The following is an 18517-nucleotide window of genomic DNA, read 5'->3' as shown; positions in this document are numbered from 1 at the left end:
ACTCAGCTGTGATACCTGCCGTAGAGCTGCAAGTTGCCAAAAAGAAAATGCAGTGCAAACAGTTCCATGGTAACATGAGAGGGACGGTTTGAATTTTTTGAAGTGGGACTGAATGAGGTACTTAGTGACCTACAGTAGATGGCGGTTGGCACACCCCCTGTTTGGAGAAGCAGCAGGAGTACTGATGTAGGAGGTGTAATTTAGCCACCTTAAAAAAGGTCCATCTAAAGTTTAAGTGTATGCTGCAGTTAGAAGATTTTCATTGCTTTATTTTGCTGTCAGGCAGCCTTTTTTAAACAGGAACCCGCTGAGCCAAAAGTCAAATACCACTTTCTCCAAAACCACCAGGCTACTTTGTCAAAACACCTTGCAGGTAAAAAAACAAACAACTTGCAGGTTTTTTAGGTAAAACATCGATAGACATGAATCAGTACAGTACAGCTTAAAAAAATCCCAACCATACCTTTAAAGATGATCACTCAATGGACAAATAAAGACTAAAAAGAGACAGTACTTCTAATTGCGCCATTTATTAGTTGTACAATTATGAAAAATAATCATAAAAAAGACTGGAAGCCCAAGATTATTTACAATCTTTTTTTTGAAGTGAGGTCCCTCTTCTGAGTCATTGTTTTCTCAGCCTTTTTTTTTTTTTTAATCACAGGGTATTTATTCACGATATGTTTAACTTTATAAGACATAGTCCTTTTCTCTCTTTTGACAAACGTCAAAAATTACATACGTACATACATACATATACATATATATATATATATATATATATATATAGATATCTATAAAAGCAAAAATCATTCAAGTATCAAAATACAGACCGCTAGATTAATGTACAATATCATTCTCATCAATGTTGTCATCAGATTAGTCCCGACATATTTCTCCTGATCCTCAGCAATGTGCAAAAGCAGAACGGGACCAGGCTGATGGCTGAAGGTGCCGACACCAGCGAGCTGAGGACAGTGTACCATAGAGTTATCGTACTGGCCTGACAACGTACCACATATACAACAGTTAAATCAAAAACCACCTGACTATGTACCCATATACACATCGGCTGACCAAGAAGTACCATTAACAGTCAACATACTGGGAGTTAGCTAGGAGAAACATGCTGTGCCCTACTGTTGTATTCTGCAGCTAAAATCTAAACACATACCAGCCTGCATGGCAGGTTTAGTGAATAATCTCGCCTAGATTAACCAAACAAAGGAACAGGGAAGGAAGAGAGAGAACTGCAGTGAACCACACCTGATCCAGGTCCAGCATTAGGACAAATAGCTGTCCCATAAAACAGTTAAAACATACAAAAAAGACAGAGAAAACTTTCAAATCAAATAAAAGCCACCCCCTGTTATATTATTATAAAACAGTCTTTGTAGTGTCAGTTCCTCTGCCCTTTGAGTTTGGTTAGAGAGTTCCTCCCGTGCAAGATTACGTTGTTGATCACAGTTATACATGTACAGTATGTTGTTGACGAGAGGCTGATGTGAGGAGACGCTACAATGTGTGGATACAGGACGAAAAAATCCAGGAGGGAGTGTGAGGTCTCTGTCTGCTGCGAAAGGAAGCCCATTTCTGCCGGTAAAAGAAAAAACCAAAAATGTCCGCACTGAAAGTCATAATTATGAGATCAAAAGTTAAAATGATAAGATAAAGTGTTAAAATTCTGTTAAAAACTCATAATTCTAAGAATTATGTGTATGTATGAAGTCAGAGTCACAATTAAAGTTATAATTATGAGACAAACAGTTGAAATTATGATTAAAAATGATAACTTTTGATGTCATCATTATGACTTTTCATGTCATAATTTCTACTCTTTATCTTATAATTAGGACTTTTTGAAGACTTATTTTCATAATTATGTCTTTTGTATATCATAATTTTGTATCTCATATTTAAGACTCTTAAACTAATAATTCTGACTAACTCATAATTTTTATTCTCTCACAATTTGAGCTTTTTATTTCATATTTGATTTTTTATCTGATAATTCTGATTTTCTATCTCATAATTATGTCTTTGTCATAATTATGACTTTCTAACTCATAATTATGACTTTTTAAACTCATTTTAAACTTTTTATATATAATTCTGACTTTTATCTCATAATTTGGACTTTTAAAAAAATCTCATGTTCTTTCATAATTTCAATTTATTATCTCAAAACTATGACCTACTACCTCATAATTTCAACTTTTTTTTCCTCATAATTATGGCTTTTCATCTCATAATAATGCCTTACCATGGGAATATTTTTTCGTTTTACTGGTGGAAATGGGTTTCCACAGATGTACCTTTGTATCATAATAAAAAAAACCCATAATGATCCACTTCCTCTTTAACTACAAGTTCTGCATTGAAATATTGCAGGTACACGTCCTGAAAGAGTAAACACGGACTCTCTGTCAGGGAGGCCTGATGGGTGTTCAGAGGCAACCATTCATTTCTCAGGAAATGCAAAAAGCTTAACAAAAACACCTGACTGCGACAAACATCACTTTCTGACGGACAGGAAGCTGAATGGATGGCTTGTGTATGTGTGTGTGTGTGTGTGTGTGTGTGAGTGTGTGATAAAGTCAGTGAGGTCAGAGGAGTCGATGTACCGCACAGTGTTGAAAGCTTTACGTCTGTTTACGTCTCCAGGCCCGAGTGTTGCTGTGGTGAGCACCGTCCATCTGGTGCTGCATGTGGAAGTGGGTCACCTTTCCAAAAGAAAAAAACAAAAAGCAACCTACCCACCATGCAACAGGGCTCATTCCTGTCCTTTCTTTACTGGCTGGGAGTGGCCACAGTGTTCAGCTATAGGGAAGGGGACACACAGACACACGCACACAAAGCAGTGAGGTTAAAATAAAGTAAAAATAACAGCGATGGTAATGGATTACTCCCCCTCCCTCCTTTACAATGATTAACTCTTTTCACCAGCAGATGTGAAATATTAACCTGGTGTGATTGGCAAAACAAAAGGCAATGCTCACAGGATGAACAGAGAAGGCATTTGTTGTGAAAAGAAGAAGACAAAAAGAGACAAGACAGAGGAAGATGCACTTATTCTTACACACTTGGGGATTTGGTAAAAGTGCTTAGTTTATAGTTAGTTCACTCCAAAGGAAGCATCAGGGTTAAATCCTGCTGCTCTGATTGATAGACAGAAGAGGACATGCCAGTCTTAAGCAGGTTTGGACTGTCTATTTTCAGGACCACTAACATGCGGGTCCATATCAGCCTCTTTGCCCTATCCCCCAACTAGAAAATCCCCCAAAATGCTTACTTCATTAGCTCCAAAAAAAGGACCTTATCACAGTGCTATGATCTTAGCCTCCTTTGGCTTCGAGCAGACAGCTGACAGCCAGAAATATCCCCCTCAGTTAATCCACATAACCTCTCTTACAACACGACCTCTGTCTGCTAAAGTCCAGCATAGAGTTACAGAAGCAGTTTCCTCAGGAAACATGTCCATCCAGGTACAGGATGTGTGCAGTAGTGGGTCACTCTTGGCTGCGGTAAGTCAGATTTTCTCTGCGACTCGGGAGAAGTCAGGAGTTGAAAGAGTGAAGAGTGAAAAGCCTCAGAGTGGCCGTCGCCTAATAGAGCAGGAAAAGCACCAAGAAAAAAAAACAGAGCTTATCACCAAGAGTCAATAGTGGGATGTTGACGGGGGAGAAGAAGGGAAGAATTGTACACAGAGTTCAGGAAGCATACCAGGTAAACAGAGAGGAGAAAAACAGTGAAGGTGAGTGATTCCAGCAAGAAGAGTGGAAGGGTTGCACTAATAATCAATAAAAAGTGTAGAAGAAGTGGTGAGGAGCGGTCAGTTTCTATCGCAGGTGTGATGGCTGAAGGGGGAGGCGGGGGGAGGGCAGGGGTCCAGCCCAGAGAGAGGCAAGAGTCACAGTGAAAGGCACACAGAAGGAAGGGAAGGAGGAGGAGTGAGACCAGGCCCAGAGGTCAGAGGTCAGGAGGAAGAAGAGGGGGGGGGGTCCACTCAGAATATGGTGGTCTCGTACTTAGTGCTGATAGTGCGCTTGGATTCCTTGGGGTCCACGAGCCACGTGGCGCTGCCCTGGGACTGAGAATCCCCTTCCTGTTCCACGATGTCCCCCTGTGGACGCAAAGAGAGGGCGTCAAACTCACAGCCTCTCAGCAGCAGCGGACGTCAAATAATTATGTTGCTTAAAACATCGGCTCGGTTTGTAGCACTGAATCACAGAGGAAGAAGATCCTCAAACTGTGTTGACATGCAGATGAACCCATCTGGTTGATGTCTTATTTTACAGTCTTTTATACACGTTGTGATAATACATACATCTAGAGCTGCAATAATTAGTCCGTTAATTGATTAGTCAGTTGAAAGAAAATTAGTTGCCAACTGTTTTGATAATCGATTAAATGTTTTAGTCATTTTTCAAGCAAAATGTCAAATATTTTCTGGTTCCAGCTTTTTTAATATGAGGATTTGCTGCTTTTCTTTGTCATTTGTGACGGTAAAAGAAAAACCTTCGGATTTTGGACTGTTGGTTGGACAAAAGAAGCAATTTGAAGATGTTGCATTCATTCATTTTTTTTAATTTTTTTTTACATTTTATACACTAAATAATTGATCTATTAATGATGTAAATAACTGGCAGATTAATTAATAATGAAATCTTTTCAAGATCTTCTCACCAACAGGCCCAAATGTCTTTAAGAAAATAAGTTCTACAAGTGCCGATGGCTCTGAATGAGCTTCTCTGCTCATTTAAAGATTGCCTGTGTTACAACCAAACTGTCACTAGAGGGCGCCTGAGTCAAAAGTAAAATTCAAAGCATTTATCGGTCCACATGTGGCTAAGTATAGCTCATATACTGTGTATGTCTATATAAACCACAGTAAACCTTACAATAACAGCAATATAAAAATGGGTTAAAGACACAAATGTAGGATTATGGGATTTTTAGGGCAGTCAGAGGAGAAAAACAAAGCACAGGCAGGCAGAAAAAGGAGCAAAGTGTGAGAGGATGGAGAAGATGGGACAGGATGAGCCAAGGATGTGACGGCAGCACCTGGGCAGCAGGGCTGGCAGAGTGCAGCGGTAGGAAGGAGGGACGGTGGGTGGTGCAGGTGTAACAGTAACAGCAACGACTGTCGAGAGGAGGAGAGTCCTGGGAGAGATAAACACCGCCAGGAGGAGAGGAGAGGAAGAACACAGGGAGCAAAGAAGAAGAAGAAGAAGGGAAAGAGCAGGAAGAGGGGTTGAGAGAGAAACTGACATAGAGCAGCAAGAGACAGGGGGAGTCTGATCTGTTATAGTGGGCAGCTCACAGGTGTGGGTGTGTGTAACTGTATGAGGCAAAGCGTTTCTGAAAAAGCGCATTAGATTAAATAAAGGCTGAAAATGCATATATCAGGATATAAAAGGCGAAGCAAACACAGGCAGACACTGAGGCAGTGACAGTAAACATCCCATCCTTACATGATCCCGCTGAGTTCATTCATGAGTTCATTTAGCTGCAGTGGGAGACGTGCGACTCGTCCCTGAGGTGTAGTTACCTCATTTATATTCAGCACAAGCTCACTTCTTAATGGTTTAATGCTAATAGCCAGACAAACATCAGCACAGTGGATTCATAATCATGTGAGAAGCTGCGGACTAATACAAACGGTCTCAGACTCGTCTAATGTGTTTTGAGGGTTTGAGTCGAAAAAAGGCGAGAATTATGTTCCCATGAAATCAGAATGATTAAATAAAATGTCAACATGACTCAGTATTAAATGAAATGCTTTGGTTTCACATAGAGTAGAGGTTTGTGGCATAATTTCAATGACTTCCAAGCTGCATGGAGAAGGTAAAGCAGTCTGAAGTTGTAGTATGGTGTCAACATTATGTTTGTATGTTGTTTGGTTCAGGAATTATGAAAATCTGTGTTTCGTGTGGACATCAGCTCAGTGTGGCTGCCAAACAAACGCCATGGGCCATTAGCTGTCCTTGGCAAGGCCCTAAAAAACAGGTGGCAAAAAAAATGTGGGTGCATGGGAACCTATTTCTCTGCCTAGACTACACAAGGGTACTTAAAGTGTCACCAAATTGATAATCTTATTTGCTTCTTTGTAAAGTAGTGTACTGCAGTACAGTTTAAATCACAGTATTAGAAGCAGAAATATTGGTCTACCATCAGCTTAGATATAATAGGTGTGGAGATGGTTGTAATTAACTTTATTTTACGTACAATTAAGACTTTTTTCTCTACAGATCTACATTGTCATCTCTGTCTTTTGAAGTCTCAAAAGTCCGATCAAAAAATATGTGTATTCAACTATACACAACTTCTGCTTAACAGCTTGTTCTGGAGCTTTCAAACAAATCGCAGGGATCCTTATCTGCAGATACTAGTCTGCTCAGCCTTCATGGAATGGTGAATATTCAAATTGCTTCTCTTCTGAGCACTTTTAGGACTGCTTCTCTTAAAAGTGTGAAGGTTTGTCCATGAGCAGCATTTACAAAATAAAGTCACCACAAGGTTCATTTAGTATTAAGTACCACTTGCCAACTGCTGTTTTTAAGGTCCTAAAAAAAAACAGGAGACAAAAAACATGTGGGTGCATGGGAACATATTTCTCCTCCCAGACTATTTTTTGTGTAATGTGCATCAGCGTGTGGCTGAACCACGCTGGTCTCACAATAAAATTGTTCTTTATACTACATGTGTTTCTGGAGTTTTGACCTTTTCCTGCTTTAGTTTTACACTAACAGCATTTTTGTAATAGCAGTAGTTTTAAATCAGCACCATTGAAATTATGCCAAATTAACAATTAGCAGTTCCTGTTTGCAATATACTCATGGATTTACAAAGAACTATGACTGTTTTACTACAACAATGAAGGAAACTTAAAAACTGGATGATTCTATGGCAAGTTTGGGATTTCTAAGAGGATTTATGGACTCTTATTAGGGCAGTACTGGACGTCATTTTTTACATCTACAGCTTCTAGTGAGGTTTTCGAATTAAGCTTTGAATGTCTGTCATCATATTTAATGACATCATCATCAGTCCTCAATTTGAGTAAAGTGATTCATAGGATTAAATGAGTTAGTCTTCAAATCAGCTTTCTTTGACCGCCCCCTTAATACAGGTGCCTGCCTCTCTTTGTGTGTGGTAAGCAGGAGAACAGTGAGAAGTTTTTTTGACTGCAGTAAAAATATTGTTTTTTAAAGGCTAAACACCAACAGATACAGATTGAAGCAGAATATTTAGCCCCGATGCTTCTTCACAATGGATCTCCGAGATAATAACATCCTCAAGAAGTGTAAGTCCCCTTGAATCTAAAAGTAGGTTTATCAAATCTGTGTGTTTGGATTTGATGAGCTACGATTTGAGAGTGACACCAAATGCTGATGCAAATGGCGGCAATCAAACGTTTAAGGGTTTTTAAGTACTTTAATCACCTCCATGAGCTGCATGTCACATCCACTCCTGCAGGTGACAGTGTTAAGAAGTGCTAAATCACTGGGCCAGACTACAATAACTAACTTTGGAACACACAATATACACCTGTCTCTTTCACCTTCCCTAGTACTTGCACTGCAGTAGTAGAACTTATCTTTCATTAATGCAGCATTATTCTACCACTGCATAAAATGTTCATTCATGTATGTACTATTGCATCTTGTGCTGTAATATATTTGATATCAAACTCACCGCTGACTTCCGTACACTGCCTCGTGGTTTGGGTACAGGTCTGCTGGACTTGGTCTCAATGACCTCTGAACCGGGTCCCACTGGGAGATTCTGGTGCTGTTTGGTCCTCTGGGCCTGCAGAGCCAGCTGATAGGCTACTTCAAAAGCCTGGCCCAGTGTCAGTATAATCTCATAGGTCAGGTTCTGTACAGAGGGACAGGAAGAGGCAGAGCAGGAAGTAGTTTAAGTAGTTTCCCCGCCCGGAAAACAACAATACAGTCAGTGTGCAGTGAGACAGCAAAATACATCAGAACAAAGTTTCTTTTCCCTAAAACTTCTTCAAAACAAAATTGCATAACAAGGACAAGTGGCAGTAATCTCAGGAGTGTTTTGCAGCAGCTCCCCTCAGTACCTGAGCTGGATACATCCTCTACAGCTTAGAATTAAAGCTGCTGCTGCTGCACCCTATTGTTATATCCTGACAGCTTCCGAATATGAACAAGCACCTCACACTAAAAGACAGAGGATTCAGCTTCACACTACAAGTGGAAAAAGCAATCACATGCTGGGAACAGACACAAAACGCAGAGCTCTCAAATCATCAATGCACATCCTTCGATGAGAAATCTGCCCCGAGACAAACACGTCTTCTGTTTACTTGATGTCCGGATGTGACTCCATCCTGTCAGACGTGATCTGCTCTGTGTTCCCTCTCTGTGAGGTGAGGATGGTGTCTGGCAGAGGCTGATAGCAGCAGTATGGTTAATCAGGTTTATAGTAAGGGTGCACGTATTACCATGAATTCATACATGGCCTCACGCAGGAAAAAGCATGAATTCATTCATGTAGTACTTCATGAACTATCAGGACTGAACTAGAATGAACAGTATCTCATGCATGATGTTTAATGAAAGAACAATGAACAAATTAATGTGATAACAGAGGTATTTGAATCAGTTAGTCTGCAGTTAAAGAGAGAGAGTTTAGTTAATCATGATCATAACACTTGGAATTCAACAGATTTCGTTAGCACTGATATGACTGGTCAGGTTTTCTCTCTCTCTTTAACTGCAGACTAACTCATGAAGAAAACATGGACATTGTTAATAACTCAGAAAACATGATGACTGAAATATCTCTGTTGTTGCATTGAAGAATTTATTGTTGTTGCATTTAGTTATGCATGAGATATTGTTAATTATTTTTCATTCCGAATAGCTCATGAAGTACTACACAAATGAATTCATGAGTTTTCATGCATGAAGTCATGTATGAATTCATGATAATTCATGTACCCGTAGTATAAAGTGTTACAAAAAAAGTGATGGTTGATGGTTGATGGTTATCAAACTGTTTTAGCACATTTTCTGCTGAGGGGCATTCCCTTGTTTCAACCCCACAGAGGACATCACAGAGCTCAGAGAACCCAGAGGAAACAGAGCATTGTTAGACTGACTTTAGTCTGGAATGACCCTGGCAGCATTATGAGGCAGATTAGCAGGATAATCATCAGATCTCAGGGGGGGACAGAGTACGTAATGGAGGGCTAGTTATCATGGCCAGAGTAGCACTGTGTCTTCAAGGAGGCAATCAGCTCCAACTGAAGCGTGACACCTTGAGGAGATAGGGCAGTCTAGAGATAACAGTGTTGGCCGTGCAGGCAGTCACATCTTCTCAGTGTAAGTCAGAGGAATTTAAATTTACAAGTAAGGAAAGTTTTCAGCACTAGAAATTCTGCTTTAAGTGTTTTCACCTTGTTTATGTTAAAAACACAGCAAACACAAATGCTCACAAGCGAGAGTGAGGCTAACAATCCACCCCCAGACAGATAAACTTGTGCATTATAATCTGAACATAGAGGACGGGGCAATGAGGGCGTCCTTACCACGTCTATGGTACTGAACACATGGCAGTAGTGGTGGCTGGTCTGCAGGTCCTTGGTGATGTAGGCAAATGTGCACAAGTCCTCTGGGTCCTGGGCTGCACACGAGATATTACGGATCTCATGCTCCGCAATTATGTTCTGGAGAGGAGAGGCAGCATAAGACTCAGTAATGGGACTATAATTAATGTTTTGAGTTTCTATTTGATGATATTATCACAACACAAACAGAATATCAGCCCATGCGATACAGAATGTTAATGCTATACAGGGATGCAAACACACGTATAGTGAAAAGAGATACACAAATGAAAAAAATGAGGGTAATATCTCATAACCATGTGATGGAGGCCTGCGCTATAGGTTTAAATACACAGGAATAATTAATATACTCAGATCAATATACAGACATATGTTAAGCACTAACTTGCTATGTTTTAATTTTTAAAATTAAAAAAGTAACAAAAACTGCAGTGTTGGGAAGTAGTTGACTTCATATAGTTCAATGACCATTCCTGAGTCCCGCCCCTTTTTGCTCTGTGCTCCAATAACAGCACACTGCATGAGATGAGTTTTGTGCTAGGCTTGTCAATGTTGACAGGAAACAAAAATTTGAAGATGGTCAAAAGTTGCTGGAGGACTTGTAAAAGTCACATATGTTCACATCTTAAGTTAGCTAATTAGTTAGTGAAATGCTAGCTAACTAGCTAGCTAACTACTGATGGTAGCAAGCTGGCTAGTCAGCTCGCTTTTTGCTAGTTACACCGGATAGTTAATGTTAGGAAACTGCAAGCCAACTAACTAGCCAATCTACATAGCAAAACATGAGCCAACCAGCTAGCTAATCTACATCAATCATTAGCTAGCTTATTAGCTAACTTAACATGAAAAGTTGACCAAAGTTCTGCTGGGTAATAAGCTTGCTGAAAAGTGCTGCAGGGATGACATATTTTAATAGGCCAACCCGGAAGTTAACATCACCCTGGTCCACTACACAAAAAGCCAATATCTAAACTTCTAAACACACAAGTGAGGTATGTAATGACGCGTTTTAAGCTGTAGAACAAAATGTGAAAATCTCTTCAGCCTGTGTTAACTGCAGACTTTATTTCAGGCACTAACTAAAACCTTTTTTTAAAAAAACTTGATTTGGAAACAGGGGAACTGGAAGTGTTGATATGCTAATGGAGTACAGAGTAAAAAGGGGCGGGACTTAGGAAGGGTCAGTTATGTCCTCAAGGTCTAACAACGTCCCCTCCTAAAAAAACACACCCTCAGGCTGCAGTGAGGTCTTATCACTGTAACACTTAAATCTTTGTCACTTCAGTTGTACTTCAGTTGTGGATAGTGACTCTTTGAATCTTGACAATTCACACAAGTCACCTCAAGAGACGTGAGAAAAGTGACAATCGCCAAAAAGTGAGTTGTTTGCATCCCTAGCTGTAAGTGGTGTATTATGAAAAAATCGGATTTATAAATATGACAAGAGACCGGCAGTGAGGAGGAGACATTGAGACATAAATCGTGTTTCACAGCCATTGCAGTAAAGTGCATCCATTCAAAGTATTACCAGACTGAGCTTCCAAACTTTTTTTTAATAATGTCAAATAAATGTCAATATGAGGAGACCTGCTCACTGTCAGGAAATACAAACTTGAACAAATCCGGGACAAACTTCCAGACATGACATTTACAATCACAGAAAAGAAGCAGCGTGATGTTTGTCTGCAACACTTTGATGCACATGATAACAAAATGTTACTTCAATTTGATATGTCGTATGACTCTACAGAGTTATAAGGGACAGATTAAAAAGTGAAGTTTCACACAGAGCGGGTCGGGTGTGGCTCACCTTATTGGCTGCATCGATGAACTTTACACCTTTGTAGGTGATCGAGAGGACGATGGTTGGGACTTTTCTCATTTGTTCTGTCGACCTCTGAAGGAAAACAGAACACAGGCAGATAAGACATTAAGTTGATTTATCGTTCACTTACGCTTTATGTATTATGTCCTATGTCTGTCACCTTGGAGTAGAGAAGAAAGTTGTAACATACCCGCATTTTGGCACAGGCATCCTGCGTGGACTCGGTACCCCGCAGATCTTTAATGAGCATAGAACCGAGGTACTGCAGTGGAATAGGAGAGATGTTAGTGTTTATGTTCAATGAAAACCACATTATTTAGGAAGAAGAGAGGCGTGAATGTACATTTGCTTCATAGGCGCAGGATTCAAAGATGAGTTTCTCAGGTTGATGATGCCAGTTCTGGACTGGAGCGTACGGCGCTGCCAGACTTGGCGGTCGCAGGGTCAGACGAGGCTCTCGATGCCGTTCTTCGTACCGTTCCTGGCAAACACATAAGGTAATAATAAGACTGGTAGAACCCCACTATATATATATAAATATATATATTACATCATATAATGTACTGCTGAAATAATGAGGGACGCAGATTAGTCTAAACGTACGTGCGATCTGTGTCGTTCACTCCGATATCTTTGGGTGACGTCATAGTCAGTATCTGGCACTTTTTTCCTCCCTGGTTCTCCTACTGGCAGCAGAGGGTCCATTGAACGTCCAGAGTAGGATTCCATCTGACTGAGGGGAGACGAGGACTGGGATCCAGGAAGGTCTTGGCACTGGAGAGAGACAGAGTCGGACATGGTTAGTTTTCCCTTCATCCTTCACAAAAACAACAAAATTAGCAGACTAAAAAACAAATAAATTGAAACTAGCAGAGCCAAGTCTGAGAGGGAAAACCATTAAAAACTCATTTGGCCCGTCTTACCACACGTTACTTCAAAGTGTGTGAAAAGAAAAAATACAGATAAGTGTAAACATGTTTGGATGTTGTTGGATGATGTTGTTTTGGAAGTGTTTCACCCTCAGGTTTAGTTCTTAACACAGAAACTGCGCTTGGATGTGGGGTAAAACAAGCGGGCTGAGAACATCTAGACAGGCTGGTCTCGGCTCGCCTCCACTTGAACTCTGGTGAGGTTTGCAGTCAGAACGCAATCGACTCCACCATCCGAAACAAATGGCGTACATTTTGCCTAATGAGACACTCTTTCATGCTGATACAGCTATGCAATCAAGTTCACCTGATGTGCCATCTGAAGAACAATTGTTGTGTGAGTGTGTGGTGGTATGGTATCCATCAGAGATTATCTCAAAGGCAAGCTCTTCAGGCAGCACAACTTTAAATAAGATGTTGAGGTGCTGGATAGAACTGGATATTCTGTTCTTTTAATGAACACGTATATTAAGGGGATACCTGGGATTATTTTAAGTGAGGTTGATGCCAGTTGACACACCCCCAGTTTGAGAAGTAGAGGGGAGTAACAGCACGGAGGCAAAGCAATGAATTGATGCAGACAGATTCAACAGCAAATGTATTTTAGTCACTTAAAAAAAAAAAAATCGATAAATCAATATTCCGATGGGGAAGCACAATTATATAAGCCAAATATTGCTCTCGCCACACAAACCAAACTCCATTGGCCAAATCAGTAATTTAACTTTGCAGATGCCATGAGCTTGTTTGTCTTACTGTGTGACTTTGGTAAATCCAAACTATCCTTTTAAGGCACACAATAACACAAACAAACTAACAGATCAAGGCAGCAGTAGACCAGTAACTCCGGCGTTCTGTGTGGTCAAATTACTGCTTTCACCCATGGAGATTGGTTAGTTAGCATTTGGCATTTGTGTGCTACTATCGAAACAAAGCAACTGAACTACGGGTCTGAAAAGAAATGCAGAAAGTCGTGGGGGAAACGGTGTAGTAGGCATCTGTATGTCCTCACCCTGATCTGAGACAGACGAGGAGGCTTGACTGGAGGCTCCTCATAGGGCCTCTCCGCTAAGGAAGCAATGATGCGTTTCCTGTGACCAAGTAGGGAGATCTTTAGCACCTGGAGGAAAGAGGAAATCATCTGGTGAACATGTGCAGCAGCACTCGAGGAAACAGAAGTGCTGGAAACTTGGACACAGACCAAGAAACATCAGACACTGCTACTTAACCTGTCATAACAACTTTCCCTTTAAGTCTTCATGCCTCTAGCCTTAAATGAGACCCTAAATGTGTTATTTTAGAGTAACTCCCACAAAAACATGTGTTTACTTTATGTAACCTTGCCATATTGATAACCTTACTGATTTATTCCCTAATCTTTAAACATTTAACCAATAAAAGTACTGGAGAAGTTCCCCAATATTCAACACCAAAGTTCTGTGTCTTCACCTTCAAAGTTTGAGTTTCCTGCCTTTGCTAACTGAAGCTGGAGTAAACTGTCAAACCTGTCCCCAATCCTGGATTTTCTTTAACACACACAGTAAAACTAATTTCACCCTCTGATACTCCTCGTAGTCCCCGTACGTCACTGTGACTCACGTTGACAATCTCCAGCTCCCACAGGTTTTTGACACAGTCTAGAGAGCGGTAGCCACTGGCCAGGAAGTTGTGCAAGTACTCATGCAGACCCAGATTCTCCAGCCAAGAGGACAGGGAGCTGCTGCCGTCACAGCCCAGAGCTTTCACCTGTAGGAGAACACTAGATCAGTCACTGATGCTTTGATGGGTCTGGGATAAAGTCTAGGCCTGTGTGTTGCCTTTTAAACCAACTCACTGAATTTTTGACTTGTACTTGCTACAGTGACCTCATGCATGTATATTTGTACGACTCAAATGGGGTATCAGCCTACAGTTTGAATTTTTGGAAAAAACTCTACTATGTGTCCCATATTCCAAATCCTACTTAAGTAAAAGTACAAACATGTTATCAGCTGAAAACATCAAAAGTAAAAGCTCTCATTCTGCTGAAAAATGACCCCTTTTCTCTTATCTTCTCTTTTTGTTGTGGAATACTGGATAATCTTTTCAATGAAACCATCTGAAAAGTTTAGAGGGGAAATAACTTTGCTGGAACAGCTAATCTAAATCATGACACATGGGCCCCAGCTAGACAACTGTGCTTAATTAGGGGACTTGGTTAACTTTTCACCACTGCACAACCGCCTTGGAATTTAGCAGAGATTAGCACCTTGTGATCCAATATCAGATGCAATGCATGACACTGAATCAGGTCAAATATTACACTGAGATAAGTACTAAAGTAATAATCAATCATTTGTCACCTTGGGTAATGAGCGCGCTGCATGCAGGATCTTCTTTCTGTGGCTCGGGTCTGTGATCCCGATCTCTCTCAGGTCCTGGTCCTCCATTACATTACTCCCCTATAGAACGAAACACAAAAAACAGCATCTCTGTTGAATGATAAGAGCTTTGATTTCAAGGGCATCAGGTGATTAATTTCAGGCAAAGCATGTTGCAACAAAATGTAAAAAGTCACATAAATAAATAAACACAGAATGTTTGGTTCCAGGTTTGCATCTATATAGTTAAGAAAAATCCTCCATATGAAGAGTCAGAGCTGCAGGCTTAGTATTGATCACAGTAACGCTACCACTGCAGAAAAAGAGGTCAATTACTCTTGAGTGAGATCTTCAAACTCCTCTCTGGGACTCAACCTACTGATTGTAGTAAAGGGGGCCACGTCAATAACCCCTTAAATGAGATATAAGTGTGTGGGGGAGGGGACTGACGGGGATGTGTGTGAATGATGATCAGCCCCGTCTTTGGTTACACACTGTACCACCTTTGGGACTGTGTGGCAGGTAATGGATAATGGAGAAAGGAGCGATAAATCAATGTCAGAACTGCAGAGTGGTCAGCGATACGAGATGGAGGGGTAGACTACAGCATCGATAGTAGACTGTAACTGATGGCTGCAGGGGTAAGAAAAATCAAAACACCGTGACGTGTACAAGGAAAGACTTTATTTCTACACTGAAGTCATTCTTTAGCAGCGACCTGTTAGCTGATCAAACGGTCTGACAGTAAAAATAATAAGTTATTACAAAGCATTGATACTCAGGTGACCAAGAAGAAGTTAGGAAGAGTTCCATGTTAATCCTATTGGCTGTAGAAGAAGACTGTTCCGGCAAGCCCCGCCCAACTGTGCTATGATTGGCTGAGATTGTGAGTGCAGATATTGGCAGTTGGAATCTGGCATCTACAACGCTGCCTCTGCTTTTGCTTCTTTCTCCAGAGGTACATTATTACAACCTTCTCCAATATAAATTTTAAATTATAGACATTTTCTTACTTTCAGACTGGTCTAAAACTAAATTTCCATTTAAGGACAGGGAAATTAGTCACAAGGAATATCCATAGTTAAAACAGACCCTTTGACAACCTTGGAAAGGCTTTCTGGCAATCAAAAGGACGGACCGATGAGCCAAGACCAACTAATACTAGCAAGTAGCAAAGTAGTACTAGCCAATCACATCACAGTAGAGCAGGACTTGGCAGATGTGTCTTGGGGGAAGAAAATAATGCCTGTGGCAGAACGAGCCATAAATGCTAACGGTGTCACTTCTGCAGACCAAGTCAGCAACTAAAGCTCATGTGTTCAAAGTATCATGATGCCGCTGCCTCAGGAACAAATCGTGACCGCTCAGGGCACATGTGGCTGACTCCTTAATATGAACCTCAAGTTAATCCTATGGACGCACACACACAGACAGCAGTAACGGGATGGAAGAGGAGCAGTCTGTAGGTCAAACCTGACAGCCTGTTTTTCATGCAGACGTTGTAGATGCAAACAAGGGGTGGAAGGGATGAGCAGAGGGGAGGAGCGAGCCTGTCAGTGAGAGTAAAATCTGCAGAGTAATCTGCGTAATGCTGCCTGTAGAATCACAATGTTAATCACAATTCTGCTGAGTAAGTCAGAGACGTACAGCTTTACAATGATACAACAGGCAGAGTGCATGAGCTTGTAATATGAGAAGTTCGGTAAGAGTTTGCCTGCAGCTGGTCTGTGAAAATTATGAGAAAGAAATAAAGGTGGACGGACAGACAGACAGAAGCACACAGACAGAAAGAAGAGAGCAAGTAAGGGACAGATAGAAAGGTTAGGAGGACAAAGAAAAAGACAGACGAAAAGAGACAGAGAGAAACAAATGACAGCAAGACAAAGACAAAAAGAAAGAACCACAAAAAGAAGAACAAAAAGGGCAGGAAGACAGAAAAAAAAGACAGAAAGACAGAGGCATATATGACCAAAAGACAGACAGACAGACAGACAGAAAGAACAAATGAGAAAGACAGAGAGTATAGAAAGACAAAGAAAAAGACGAATAGAAAGACAGACAGAAGCAAAGAACAGGAAAACAGATCGATGACAGAAAGACAGACAGGTCAACAGACATACAGAAATTAGTAAGAAGAAAGTAAGAGACAGATGAACAGAAAGATAAAAAGACAGATGAGCAAAAAGACAGAAAGAGACAGGAACAGGACAGACGGAAAAACAGAAAAGAAACAGACGGAATGCAAGACAGAGAGACAGATGGACAGGCAGTGAGAAAAATAAGAAATAGCACAGACAGACGGAGAGACAAACAAAACAGTTACAGACAGAAGAAATAAAGATTAAATCGAGTGCATGAACTCTAAAGAAGTTAATGTCGGTCGTAACCATGGTGAAACACGGCCCTCATTAGAGCTCATATTGAGCTCAAGACATCATGACGCAACTCTTTTGCTTTCTTAATACCTCGCAATAAACTGACAACTTAAAGCCCATTATCTCTGAGCAGCAACACGCCGATCGCTGCCTCTGCAGCTCGGGATTGATACTATTTGGAGAGCTGGACGGATAATAGTGCTTTCACATTGCATGGATCATTGCATTACTGTCCCACTGGAGATTAACTGATAAATGGCTCTGAGAGGAGAAGTGTAGAGCTCTAACACACTGAATCTACACTCCCATTTCCTCAGTTGTTTTCTGCACTTTCTTACTATTAAGTAGATGTGTTTTAATGCAGCTATTTTGTTTCCAGTGCGTTTCCTGTGTATTTTGCGCAGCCTGAAGGCCTGCTTTATGACTTTACAGAATTTTAAGAGGCAGTTTATAAAATCCATCACTGAGGTAAGCACAGCAAACAAACAATTTAATCAGTTTTTCACTGCAGATGTTGAGGGTTGCAAAATATTTGGCGTGGAAAGTCAATTAAGTTATCAGAACAAAATGTCTGTTACGAAACAGATGGTTTGGGTGAAGTGGGACTGGTAGAGACTGACATGTAAATGATTGGTACATCAATCAACTAGTCGATTCACAACCAACCAATCACCAACAACAGTTTTAATAATTAACACACAGTATGTGATTTCTGCTGCTGTGAGGTCTCTCATGTGACTCAGATGATACAGATATCAGAATACAGACCGTAAGTTACGCAAGTTTAGTCATGTTTGCTGATTTCTGGTGGTGACCAAATGAAACACACTCCCACCTTGAATAAAATCACAGATTTCTCTCGGTTTGAACATTGGTGGAAACGTGAGATCATTCAAGTACACAACTTCGCAAATTATATGTAACATTGGGCGATCAATGTATATGTTATCTAGGGCTGTGTATTGTTTTAAAAAATCATGATACCAGTTCCCTAGAGCTCCCTACCCATTGAACAATCTGGAAAATAAATCAGCACATTAATATATAATGATAATGAAAATTGTTGTTAGTCTACATTTTGCTCCCCGAACCAAACCCTACTGTCTGAATACAAGGACTTTAAATATGAACTCGTATGAGGTGAAAGATGCTTGAAAGAGATGATCTCATCTTTGAAAGGTAGCTGAGTTGATGAAGCCCTCGTCTCCCACAACATAAATATTACATTCTGTGCTGTATCTAGATAAGCCATTTATCCTCACACAAAGACTTTGAAAAGTGTTTTCAGATGTGGTGGTGACACCTCTATGGGAAAAGTTCTGACTAATGTGGTCCCACTTTCTCCTCGGGCTCAGCAGGTCTAAAAGTGAGGCGACATTAGTTGAGAGAAAGCTTACATCAGCACAACAAGGGTGAAGAGAATACAT

General features: G+C 40.6%; 1 protein-coding gene across 2 annotated transcripts in view; it reads right to left on the bottom strand.

The window, feature by feature from the left end:
- Window positions 1–2061: 2061 nt before the first annotated feature.
- Window positions 2062–18517, bottom strand: part of anks1aa (ankyrin repeat and sterile alpha motif domain containing 1Aa) — a 91973-nt gene continuing 75517 nt past the window's right edge. For both annotated transcript variants that reach the window (XM_084720635.1, XM_084720636.1), the window contains 10 exons: window positions 14698–14796; window positions 13955–14101; window positions 13368–13475; window positions 12030–12200; window positions 11770–11907; window positions 11617–11688; window positions 11412–11498; window positions 9563–9700; window positions 7699–7881; window positions 2062–4123 (listed from right to left, as the gene is read on the bottom strand). In XM_084720635.1, the coding sequence (XP_084576761.1) occupies window positions 4007–4123; window positions 7699–7881; window positions 9563–9700; window positions 11412–11498; window positions 11617–11688; window positions 11770–11907; window positions 12030–12200; window positions 13368–13475; window positions 13955–14101; window positions 14698–14796 (1260 nt within the window). In that variant the 3' untranslated portion in view covers window positions 2062–4006. The remainder of the gene's footprint in view (window positions 4124–7698; window positions 7882–9562; window positions 9701–11411; window positions 11499–11616; window positions 11689–11769; window positions 11908–12029; window positions 12201–13367; window positions 13476–13954; window positions 14102–14697; window positions 14797–18517) is intronic.

The sequence above is a fragment of the Lutjanus erythropterus genome, chromosome 6, assembly GCF_056507025.1.
Source record: "Lutjanus erythropterus isolate fLutEry1 chromosome 6, fLutEry1.hap2, whole genome shotgun sequence".
NCBI lineage: Eukaryota > Metazoa > Chordata > Actinopteri > Lutjaniformes > Lutjanidae > Lutjanus > Lutjanus erythropterus.
The sequence above is the reverse complement of the archived record's forward strand: the minus strand, read 5'-3'. Positions and strand labels throughout refer to the sequence as shown.